This window comes from Arachis hypogaea, chromosome 20 (assembly GCF_003086295.3).
Source record: "Arachis hypogaea cultivar Tifrunner chromosome 20, arahy.Tifrunner.gnm2.J5K5, whole genome shotgun sequence".
Classification (NCBI taxonomy): domain Eukaryota; kingdom Viridiplantae; phylum Streptophyta; class Magnoliopsida; order Fabales; family Fabaceae; genus Arachis; species Arachis hypogaea.
Window position 1 is genome coordinate 117,638,304 of NC_092055.1, and position 12,727 is coordinate 117,651,030.

General features: G+C 28.4%; 1 protein-coding gene across 2 annotated transcripts; it reads right to left on the minus strand.

Annotated features, from left to right (window-relative positions):
• Window positions 1-1,203: 1,203 nt before the first annotated feature.
• On the minus strand, window positions 1,204-6,247 carry LOC112784332 (potassium transporter 5-like). Of its 2 annotated transcripts, XM_025827485.3 has the most exons (7): window positions 6,025-6,241; window positions 5,569-5,820; window positions 4,384-4,434; window positions 3,965-4,225; window positions 3,283-3,450; window positions 2,543-2,797; window positions 1,204-2,187 (listed from the first exon to the last, which is right to left on the minus strand). In XM_025827485.3, the coding sequence occupies exons 1-7, from the start codon at window positions 6,233-6,235 to the stop codon at window positions 1,310-1,312; spliced, it is 2,076 nt and encodes a 691-aa protein (XP_025683270.3). In that variant the 5' UTR covers window positions 6,236-6,241; the 3' UTR covers window positions 1,204-1,309. The 2 variants fall into 2 exon arrangements, with proteins under 2 accessions (XP_025683270.3, XP_072085961.1); XM_072229860.1 differs by lacking the exon at window positions 3,965-4,225 and having other exon boundaries at window positions 6,025-6,247.
• Window positions 6,248-12,727: the final 6,480 nt, after the last annotated feature.

Here is a 12,727-nt window from a genome sequence, read left to right on the forward strand (position 1 = left end):
TATCTGTGCGTACGCACACTTGGCCGAATCTCAGGTTGTGCGTACGCACAAGAGGCTGTGCGCACGCACACTTTGCAAGGCTTTTCTCCTTTGTTTTCTTCATATTTCCTCCCTCTTGCATGCTTCTCTTCCATTCTTACTAAGTCATTCCTACCTATTACATCTGAAATCACTCAAAAAATATCAAGGTATCGAATGGAATAAAATTGATTAAATTAAGCACAAAAGAGAATGTTTTCACAATCAAGCACAATTTAGGAGAAAAACTCAAAAGCATGCTATTAAAGTGAATAAATGTAGGTTTGCATGATGAAATCCACTCAATTCCAACAAAAAAATTACTATCAAATATGGATTCACCACTACCCAATATCAGACTCTTCAATTCTGACAATGAACTTACTGGTAAGGTACGCAACAGAATGGGATTCTCACATTCAAACGTCACCCTATTATCATTATTTCTCATACGTTAATTTGGATACACACTTACAACTAAGTATCCACTACTACTAGAGATTTTGGCTTATTTTAGGAAGGAATAGGTAGAAAAGTAGTGAAATATTTCTGATGAATATAAAGGGTTGCACATCTTTCTATAACTGTTGAAAATTTGTCTTAACATATCTCGTTTACAGTGTAAATGTCATAATTATTCTCTTATTTCGTTTACCGTACAAACGAGATACGTGTAAAAGAAATAAGTTAACACGTATCTTGTTTGCACTATAAACGAGATAAGACATCTCGTTTGCACTGTAAATGAAATAAGGCCAAGTAGAAATAAAACATATATATTGTTTACACTAAAACGAAATAAGAGATGCGACACATTTCGATAAAAATGCTCTGAATTATATAATTTGGTAATTAAAACATTTATTTTATTTATTTAAAAAAAATTCCAACTGTCCATGAGTTGGTTTAGAATTCAAAACCAAAAATTTATATTTTCAATAAGAAAATAGAAATATATTGATTAAGTATATAATAAATATTAGATTATTGAGATAATTATATAAATAGAAAGAGAGAATTAAATTTTTGATTGAATATAGTCTATTAATATATAAACAAAATTTTATTAAAATGATACAAATTAATGTTAACTTAAATATTAAAAAATATTGATCACTCTAAATTTTATATACTAATTTTTTTAATAAGATTTTAAACATCAATATAAATAAAGAAAATTTATCAATCAATTTTAACGAATATTTTTGTCCATAAAATATGTCAAATAAATGACTGCACAAAGCGCGAAGAACACTCCAGTTCATGCAATAAAAAGCTTATTAGCAATCATCTATAGTTCATAAATCATTCCCACTTTGACCATACGCTGATGGGGAACATCAAATACTTTGCTTGTTTGTTGCCTCAAGTTTTTTACCAAGAAATTGTATCCATAATTGATCAAGAACTTCTTGCTTATATTAGATTCTTTGTGAGCAATCACCTCTCTTTCACCAATAAAGTGAACAATACCTGCATCCACTGCTTGGTCAATAACATTATTAGTTCTTATTAGTTCATCACTTTCACCACTTTGGAGGTTCTCTTGTGACACTAAAATTTCATCAGCAACAAACTCCCTAAGCCTTCTGACCAGCACAATCTCGAAAGACTCGTGCTCACTGCGAAGATCGGTGTAGCCATATCGCACGACACATCGATACACGTTGAACTCTTTTGACCCGATTCGGTTGAAGAGGAACCGATCTTCCACAGGAACTTTGCTAATAGGCAATGACTTGATGCACACAAATACAAGGACATAATGTAATGCATGCACATTTTCAATGTAGTGCTTGAAAATAGGTGGAATACCATCAACAAGATCAGAATAGAATATGGCCAATCCTGGGACATTGCAAACATTTGTGCTGCCAATAATGTCTTGAACCATTTCTGGGGACATCTTGTTCTCCAATTCATAGTAGTACTTTCTTCTATTCACATCATTCCAAGTGTACATTATGCACATTAGTACTACAGCAAATGCCAGAGGAAGATACCCTCCATCTTTAAATTTGAATAGTAGTGAGCTTAGATAAACAAGTTCAATTGTCACGAAGACAAGAATATAGCCAATTACTAAGAACACGTTTGTCTTCCATATCATTAACATTACTATAACCATGAAAAATGATGTGAGTGTCATCACAAACACCACTGCAATTCCTGCATTTTCAAAATCATGTGAGATATTTTAGAGTTTTAATTCATTCACATGAATGCAAGTAAATATTACAAGATCATATCCGGTCCCATCTATTCTTAATTAACACTCCACCTTTTGAAATCAATATAATACTAATATTCTTTAACCAGTAATATCCCTTAATAAGTAAATAAAAGAGAACAAACAGATAAAATAATTAAAGAGAATAACTATTAATATTAAGGGTAATTTTGTGAATTAATTTTTAATTTTCGTAACTCAAATATATATATTTCAATATATGTTATGCAGATCCTATTTGATAATTGTTTTAGGACAAAAATATAAAATATTATTAGAAGAGCAGATTGTTACCATAAGCATTGCCAATTGCTGCACTTGTTTTAAAGCAAAAAGTGACGACAATACAAAACAGCATGAGAATGTAATTAATTTCAGGGATGTAAACTTGTCCTGAGACTTTTGCTGATGTGTGCACAACTTTCACGTTAGGAAAACACCCCATCGCAAGAGACTGTTGTATTATAGAAAATGCCCCAGAAATCAAGGCTTGAGAAGCTATAATGGCTGCCATAACAGCAATTACAAACATTGGCCAATATAGAGGATCTGCATAACATTCACCCAATGGAATTAATTGACAAATTGTTAAAATGGGATCAGATAAGAAATTAAATTACATCTATTGATGATTTAATTTTATAAGAAAGATATCTCATGATATAGTATTAGAATTTTTACGAATTTATTTATGTATTTCTAGCTATATAATAATTTAAGTTCTAAGAAAGATAATTAGGACAATTACTGTATTGTTCTCTTCGTAAGCATGTTTTGTTATAGTTCCAACATTTGAAACTCAACTCTTTATCATAGAGAAATCAGACCATTGAGAATAGATAACGTTGTAATAAATGCAAATAGTCATTACATAATTTACATTTCAAGAATATGGTATACTAATGTTTTTTGTATATAAAAAAAGTATAACAAATTATTTTAGATTAATATGAATATTTGCAAATATAGTTTCTATTGTAAGCAAAAGTATGTAATAATAACGTAACAATAATTACTTAATTAAAAAGTATCACCTGGCACGGAGGCATAAAAAGCGTTTGGACCATGATCCATGTGTTTGCGAAGATAAGATGCTTGTCCACTATAACATAATATGATAGAAGGGTAAACTATAGTGCATGTACTTAACCGTATTGCTCTTACTGAGAAATGACCAATATCAGCAAAGAATGCCTCAGCTCCTACACAATATAATTACTTATTAGTTTCCACCAATTTCATGCATTATAACTTGCATTACATCTATAACTAAATGTTAATTAGTTTTAACTACTCTATCTTTTCAATAGTTCTCTCAAATTTTGAAATTTTGATAATTAAATAACAATTAATTACCTATATTTAGTTATTCAACTGTAAATACTTATCAACTTATATATTGGGTTATGCTATGTGTACACTAAAATCAGCCACCAAAGTCAGCCACCAGTATAAAATACATACTGAAATACAAATACACATTAAAAATAAATTAAACCACACATGTATTTATACACAAATACATTGGTAGTTGATTTTAGTGATTGATTTTGGTGCACAAATAGCATTTCTCATATTTTTATATTTACCAACATTTATTTAATACTATTATGTTTTGATAATTATTTTGAAAATAAAAAGAGTTGAATGACGAAGCACAAATTTATTACTATGAAAATTAAAACAGAGAAGAAAAATAAAAAGATGTGAGCGAACCTGTAACGCAAAGAATAATTCCACCAAGAGAAACCCAAGCATCTTTTTTGTTCCTCTTAAAGTAGCTAACTATGCATAAAGGGTTTATTGCTTTGAGCACGGTAGGATCATATTTGATGATGTTATAAACACCAATAGTTCCGATACAAATGAACCACAGAGTAAGAATTGGTGCGAAAATGTATCCTACTTTATCTGATCCAAGTCTTTGTATCGAAAACAGGAGGATTAAAATCAAAATTGATAGCCAAACAACTTTTTCTGTTAATAAAGAACATAAAAATATAAGTGATGAGCATGTTGTTAATATTTAATCAGATTATTTTATGAAATTTAATTTTGATGAAATTAATTTTATATATCCATTCAGTTACATAACTCTAGGTTTGTAAAATAAAAAAAAAAATAAAAAGAAGTACCTCTTGTCATTGCAGGAGTAGCTTGCATAATTCCTTCCATGGCAGATAAAACTGCAACCCAAAAAAAAGAAAATTCACATCTCTTGTCTTTGATTTATTTATTTTTGTAGAACTCAATGTTAGATTAAGTATTCATGTAATATATACATGAGAAATTTGTTGAGTATATATAGACATAATAAATACTTATATATGAAATAATTTGCAAGATAGCCAGAGACACACACATACACATCAATACCTAATTTAGACACGAAAACAAAAATCAATACCTAGTTTTTTTTATTTACTATTATTTTTTATAAGTTTAAAATTATTAAAGAAATGTAATATAAATTAAAGTTTTTGACATACACTTCTTAAAATGTGAGAACTTCATTTCATATTCTAGCTTAAGCAATTCAATGCAATGGCACATTCTACCATTAATTTATTGATTCAGGAGGGAAATTGAATATATACATACCTCAAGATGTAGTAGCAATCCTTTTTTTCGCATTTTTATTTTTTAAAGAATTGTTTCAATTTTTATTAACAAAATCTAAATGTCAAAAGGAAAAAAACTCATGTCTATATTAATTAAAATCTAATAATAATAATAGTAATGTCTCTAGCCACTAAATCCAGACACGAAGCATAGTGTAATCAATTTGGGTTTCTTGTCTTCTTTTTTGTTATATCAGGTTATATTTTAACTAAAAATATGATAGTCACATATATATTACTTTTAATATAAAATAATATAAAATATATTATACAGTTATTTATATCTATTTTTTTATGATCATGTTATGTATATACTAAAATCAATCATTAAAATTAGCTATTAGTACAATATACATGTTAAAATATAAAATATACATTGAAAATAAATTAAATAATATATTTATTTATATATAAATACATGAGGACTGATTTTAGTATATAAATAATATTCTTTATTTTTTTAATAATTATTTATACAGTCAATAAAAAAATAATTATCTTTATTGAAATAGCATTATATAACTAAGTATACTATAAAACTGTTTTAGTATATCGAAATTTTTTTTTTTTTGGTTTCTCACAGTATTCCCTAACCCATAGGTTAAAGACTAATCCGCCGGGATATTGAGCTCCATTTAAATCGAAAATTAAATTTTATATATTATAAACATGATTCTTAATTAATAAATAGCGACAAACCTGATATGCAAGGAGTTAGGACGCCATCTCCAATAACCATGGAAGTACCAACCATGGTAGCAATCAATAACATGTATTTGGCAAAGGTACTGTTCTCTAATGAAGACTTTATCTTGGAAGCTATCTTTGTACGATTGCTACTTGGCAATTCTAACCGATAATTGGAAACATTTTCATCCTCTGCTTGTTGGTTTGGAATCATTCCCACTTTTGCATACCGACATATCAATGAGTATAAGGCAAATGTTCCTCCTAAACAAATCAAATCAATACTCATCAATTATACAAATATATATGTAAAAAATTTTAAAACAACTAAATTTTTTATACGATTATTCGATTTTAAAATTCACAGGCATGATTTACGAAAATATATTACAAATTATCTACCTACAGCAAGAACTCATACATAAAAAGGCAAAAAGGACTAGAATGAAATATAAATGTGTTACCTACCTTCTCCATTGTCGTTGGCTCTTAAGACAATTACTATGTACTTAATCATAGGAAGGAGAGTGAGAGTATAATAGATCAAAGAGAGAACTCCCAAAAGGTCTTCATTATCTTTTATGCCATTTGCAAAGGTGCTGGGGAGAACATACAATGGTGATGTTCCAAGGTCTCCAAAAACAACTCCAATACTTTGAAATGCTAGCTGTAGTGTCATTGACCATGATAGTATCCTCTGAAAATTAAACATATCACAAACTCTTTTTAATTAATTAATTAATTATCGTAATAATGATTAATTAATGTGAGAAAACCAAACCTTGTTGTGGTATCCATGGCAGCCCTCCTCCATTGTTATGATAAGGAACTAACGACTTATTATTGATTTAATTTGCTGCTACTGCCATATCAATGAAGAGCTTGCTTCTTGTATTTTATACATACAGCAAAATGGGATGAAATAACGTACGAGCTTGACGCCTCTAAAATTCAACTAACTTACTAACCTAAACAATAACTTCACGCGTACGACCCATATAAACAAATTTCACGCGCATAGGATCTGTCTAAAATTAGTCCAAATATTTTGGCCACACCTGATGCGCTATGAAATTAAGATCATTGGATTGCATTTATACAAAATTCAACTATTGAAGTTAAGGGCTAGTTTGGATTGAATTTTGAAAAAATAGATTTTAAATTAAACAAAAATACTTTATCTTTTAAGAAAAATATTTTTTTTTATTCAAAAAAATCAATCCAAACTAACACTAAGAGTTAATTTGAATTGTCTTTTAAAAAAAATATTTTTTTATTTTTTTTAAAAAAAAATTAACAGACAAAAATTATTTTATATTTAAATATATTTTTTAAAAAGAATTTTCAAATATTAAAAACGTCGACATCATTCCAAATACTGGCGACATCATTTCGAATGCGCATGCCTTAAATTGGATTAGAGATTTACTTGTGAAAAAAATAAAAATATCTTAAAAATTTTGAAATTTCAAAACTCCTTTTTCTATTCTTTTACACTTATTTACTTTGAAGTGTTACTAAACTATATTTTTTAAATAAGAAAAATAAAATAACTAAATATATATAAATAACAAAATAATAATAAAAATAAAATAATTAATTTTAATTTTTTTATAATTTTTTTATTTGAATATGTGAATCTGAGAATCAAATCTATAGATACTCTAAAAGCTACTTATGAATTGAATTGTATCCTCAAATTTTATATTAGATACAAATAAATACCACAAGTAGAGAAACACATGATTTTTTCCTTTACCAAATCATGCATTAATGTCTACATGCATTTGATTACTTAATAAATCAATATGCCTTGAATATATACATAATTCATTTCATAAAAATATCTAATTGCATTAAAAAGTAACTAATAATAACGATATTAAATGTAATTTTAAATATATACGATTGTTTAATCAATATTCATAATATTTATCTAAAATAGTCAACGGATTATAAAAGGAAAAATATATTTTGATAATAATAGAAAATTACCTGTAATATCAAACTATATCATTAAAAAGACAAATTTCAGCATTTACATACAACTGTGGAACATCTATTATTGTGTTTCTCTAAATTACATAATTGTCAGAAATAATTTTGAAGTATTATTCTCCATATATGAGTCATTTTTTGATATAAATCTATACAAGTTATTATTTATATTCACGTCGTTTACATTTTTTTTCGTGTTGTTACTGCATATTTATTGAAATTTCTTTTCCTCATTCCTTTTTCTCCATCATCAATTATCTCATTGTTGAAAATAATGAATTATTCAAGTTTAAATTGTCAATTGAACCAGAACAAAATTGATTATTATTTTGAATCCAATCAAGCGGCTGAGATGTGATTCGATTCTAGTTAATGTTTTTGTTAGTAGTTTATAATTCTGTAGGTGAATAATGTTTTTGTTTGTAAAAATTGTTGTTCATCGTTGATGGTTTGAATTAAATGTAATGTAAAAGTTCTGCATTAAAAAAAATATTTTTCTATATTTACAGCAAATTTAGGTGTAACACGAAGATATTTGAGAGTGTTGTTTAAAAATTTTCGGTGTATGTGTATTGATAAATTCTGCATAATTTAAAACTCTTCTCCCTCCTCCTCATCTTCTGCTGCTTCATCTTCTTCTTTTTCATCATCATCATCATCATCTTTTTTTTTTCTTGTTTTATCTTCTCAAGTTTCTTCTTGTTTTACTCTCTTAACAAGAATAAAAGCAAAAAAAATCAAACAAAGAAGAAGAAGAAACACATAATGGTACAAAATTACTTGGAAGAGGATGAACTTATATTCATTCAACTAAAAGAAAGAAAGAAATAAGAAAAAAAAAAGAAGAAGGAAAAAATGCAGTATTACAGAAAATATTTTTCTATATTTGCAGCAAATTTGGGTGTAACACGAAAATATTTGAGTGTACTGTTTAAGAATTTTTGGTGTATGTGTGCTGATAAATTCTGCATAATTTAAAACTTTTTCTCTTCCTCCTCCTCAACTTTTGCTGCATCTTCTTTTTTTCATCATCATCATCATCATCACCATCTTCATCTTCTTTTTTTTTATTCATCTTTTTTTTTATTTTACCTTCTCAAGTTTCTTCTTATTTTACTCTCTTAACAAGAATAAAAACAAAAAAAAATCAAACAAAAAAGAAGAAGAAGCACATAATGTTGCAAAATTACTTGAAAGATGATGAACTTACATTTATTCAACTAAAAGAAAGAAATAAGGACAAGAAGAAGAAAAAAAAATACAGCATTAGAGGAAATATTTTTCTATATTTGCAGCAAATTTGGGTGTAATACGAAGATATTTTGGTGTAATACGAAAATATTTGAGTGTATTATTTAAGAATTTTCGGTGTATATGTGCTGATAAGTTCTGCATAATTCAAAGTTTTTCCTCTTCCTCCTCCTCATTTTTCTACTGCTTCTTCTTTTTTTATTCATCTTTTTTTTTATTTTGTCTTCTCAAGTTTCTTGTTTTACTTTCTTAATAAGAATAAAAATAAAAAATCAAACAAAGAAGAAGAAGAAACACATAATGCTGCAAAATTACTTAGAAGATGATGAACTTACATTCATTTAATTAAAAGAAAGAAAGAAATAAGAAAAAAAAGATAGCATTAGAAGAAACATTTTTCTGTATTTGCAACAAATTTGGGTGTAACACGAAAATATTTGAGTGTATTGTTTAAGAATTTTCGGTAAATGTGTGCTGATAAATTTTGCATAATTCAAAACTCTTCCTCTTCCTCATCTTCATCTTCTACTGCTTCTTTTTTTTTTTCATCTTCTTATTTCATATTCTCATAATTCTTCTTGAGAGGAAAAAATCAAACAAAAAAATATATAATGTTACAAAATCAATAGAAAGAGAAGGAGGGAAAAAATGCAGCAACAATAACAGTAATAAAAAAACAACGATGAAGATAAAATACGCGAAGAAAAATGAGGAGAAACACAAAGAAAAAGGAGAATAAGAAGAAGAAGGAAGGGAGGAGGAGGAATGCGGGATACAATGTAATTTTCACACGCGCATTATGTAAGTGAATTTTATTGAGTTAGGATTAACTTATATGACTTATATACCAAAAAAACTTGTTTGTGTAGCCGCCCTCAATTTTAAAAAGGAAAATCAACTCTATGTGCTAACATATATATAAGTAATACTTACTCTTTAATTAAAATCTTTAGAAAAAAATAAACCATGCTAATTCATGTAGTATATATTCGTTTTCTGAATAAGTGTTCACTTTTAAATTTTCACTTAAATTAAGAAAATAATTTGAAATGTATTGGATTAAGTTAAAAAATAAATTATAAAATTACTCTTAATAACAGTTATTCTCTTGATGAATTACTTTACTAATTATTTTCGTGAGTCTGTGGTTGAAAAAAAAATTAATAATAGTGTTATATTGATTTGCTGATTGAACAGCTTAAAAAATATATTTATATAAAAATATTTTTATACGAGTAATTTTTACATAAATAATGAGATATAATTAATATTTTTAAACATGTTTATTGTTATTCTTTAAAAACTATTATCAGTCAACATTCATAATTCTTATTTATAATATTCTTAAAAGAGAAAAATTCTACAACTAAGTAAAATATATATTTAATTAAATCCAACTAAGTTATTATAAGAATTTTAAATTCAAGCGCGCTTCTTCTTCTTCTTCTCTCATGTTGCTATTGTTGTTTTTTTTTTTTTTTTTTTGAAATAAGTGAGTTCAACACAAAAGCAGAGCGAACAAACAAATAACAAGAAAACAAAACCAACAAACCAACAGCAATCGTAACTACTTAGCACCTAACAACACAATAATTTTTCTCGTTGTCATTCCCGACATTATTGTCATTAACAATAAAAGGGATCTTCACACCTCTACTCCTTGAAACTAAGAAGCGACATGATGATTTCTTCTACACCTTTTCCTGTATTATGAAAAATCCTCCTATTCCTTTCCAAATGCTTCTTCTTTTTCTCCTTTTTCCTCATCTTTCTCTTTTGTTATCATCGTCGCCGTCACCGTCACCACCACCATCACCTCCTCCTTTTTTATTTAAATTTCTTCTTCTCCTTCCTTTTCCTCTTCCTTCTCCTCCATCTTCATCATCATCATCGTTATCGTTATTTGTCATCATCGTCGTCTTCTTCTTCTTCTCCTTTTTCTTCATCTTTCTCTTTTATTATCGTCATCATCGCTACCACCATGCTACTACCTCCCTCTCCTCCGGCCTCCTTCTCCTTCTTTTATTATTTAAATTTTTTTATCTCCTCATTTCTTTTCCTCTTCCACCTCTTACCCCATCATCATTATTATCATCATTGTCGTCTTTTTCTTATATGTATAACAATTCAAATTTAGAATGCACCGAAATTTCTTAATGATGGCGACACACAAACAAACTCAATAAAAAACAAGTTTTCACTAAAAGTGCACCTTATTTAAATCTAGAATGCACCAAAATTAAATCCAAAATGCACAAAATTACTTACGATACATGAACAATTCGGTTCAAAACAAGCATAGACCAAATGCACCTTATTTAAATCCAAAATGTACTGAAATTACTAAATGATGATGTCACACAAACGAACTCAATTCAAAATAAGCACAGACCAAAAATGCACCTTATTTAAATCCAGAATACACTAAAATTACTTAATGATAACTCAAAATTCTTCCTCCTCCTTCTTCATTATCATCATCATCTTCTTCTTCTTCTTTTCTCATTTATCTTTTCCTTCTTATTTTTACCTTCTCATGATTCTTCTTGTTTTACTCTCATAACAAGAATAAAAATAAGAAAAAATCAAACAAAGAAGAAAAACATATAATGCTACAAAATCACTAGAAAGAGGAAGAACCTACATTTATTTAACTAAATAAGATTACAATACATTATAAACATATTCATTCAAGTCTAATATGAGAAGTAATACTCCTAAAAGAAGAAATAAGTGTAACACCCTCACTACCAGAAGATCATGCTTTCGGATGCGCCACTCTAATAGCAAGAAGTATTACGACTACTTTATATACTTAATATTAAAATAGGAGCCTGTGACTCGACACCGTATCGCTGGTTTCTTTAAAAACCGGAAATAAATAATTTATCTTACAAAAAAATCAGGCAAGGATTCGTACACAAGATTTCTTATATAATAGCTTATAATATAATATACATATAAAACACACAACTCCTATCCCTCTTACAGAGTCGTAATAACAAAGATGAGAGGAGAAAAATAATCTAATTAATACAACATCTTATAAACCAAAACGCAGTATAACTCTTCATAATGCTTCTTCATCCAATTCCTGAAAAGGTAAAGTTGCAGGGGGTGAGAACCTAACCACACGGTCTCACCACGGAGTTTCAGAATTGTCATAAGAAGATACTTAATAAGAAAATTATTTTCAAGCTCAGTGATTATCATTGCCTTATGAATCTTTAAAAACCAATAGCTAATCATTCAAAACCTTTTCAAAGAAACAATATTTAATCCTTCAGAAATCTAAAACCTTTCTTTTCTTATAAGAAAATCTTAATTAGAAACCAACCACGCAATCAATCAACACAATCATCAATTCAGCACCAAAGCTCATTCTCAAAAGTAGCACACCAGGACAAACACAGGCAAAACAGACAAGGAAATCACAGGTTTAGGTAGTAGTTACAACAAATAGTTCAGGTAGCAGTTAAGAACAGTTTAACAATTAGGCAAACCAAAACAAGTTCAAACCCAAGCAAAGCATACAAATGCATATGATGCATGCCTATCCTATGGCTAATGAGCTCATCTGTCGGTTATACAGCCAACCCGACAAGTCCGGTTTGCTAAACCATTGGACTGTCCCCCGATGCGCATCCCCATGAGTCTAGGCATAGCTTTTTCTCATATATATATATATATATATATATATCAAATCGTTCAATGGGGGTACCATTTTCGGGAATTTATAAGTGCCCGGTCACCCTTACGTCGTAGGGTCAACAGAGTATCGAGTCTCAACCTGGAGCAAGTGGTGGCAAGCCACCGCGTCTACCAAGGGAAACTCGTGTCTCAGATAATTCAAATTCATAAGCCATATGAATAATTCATTCAATATTCATCAATGTCTAAGTCATTCTCAACATCATCATCA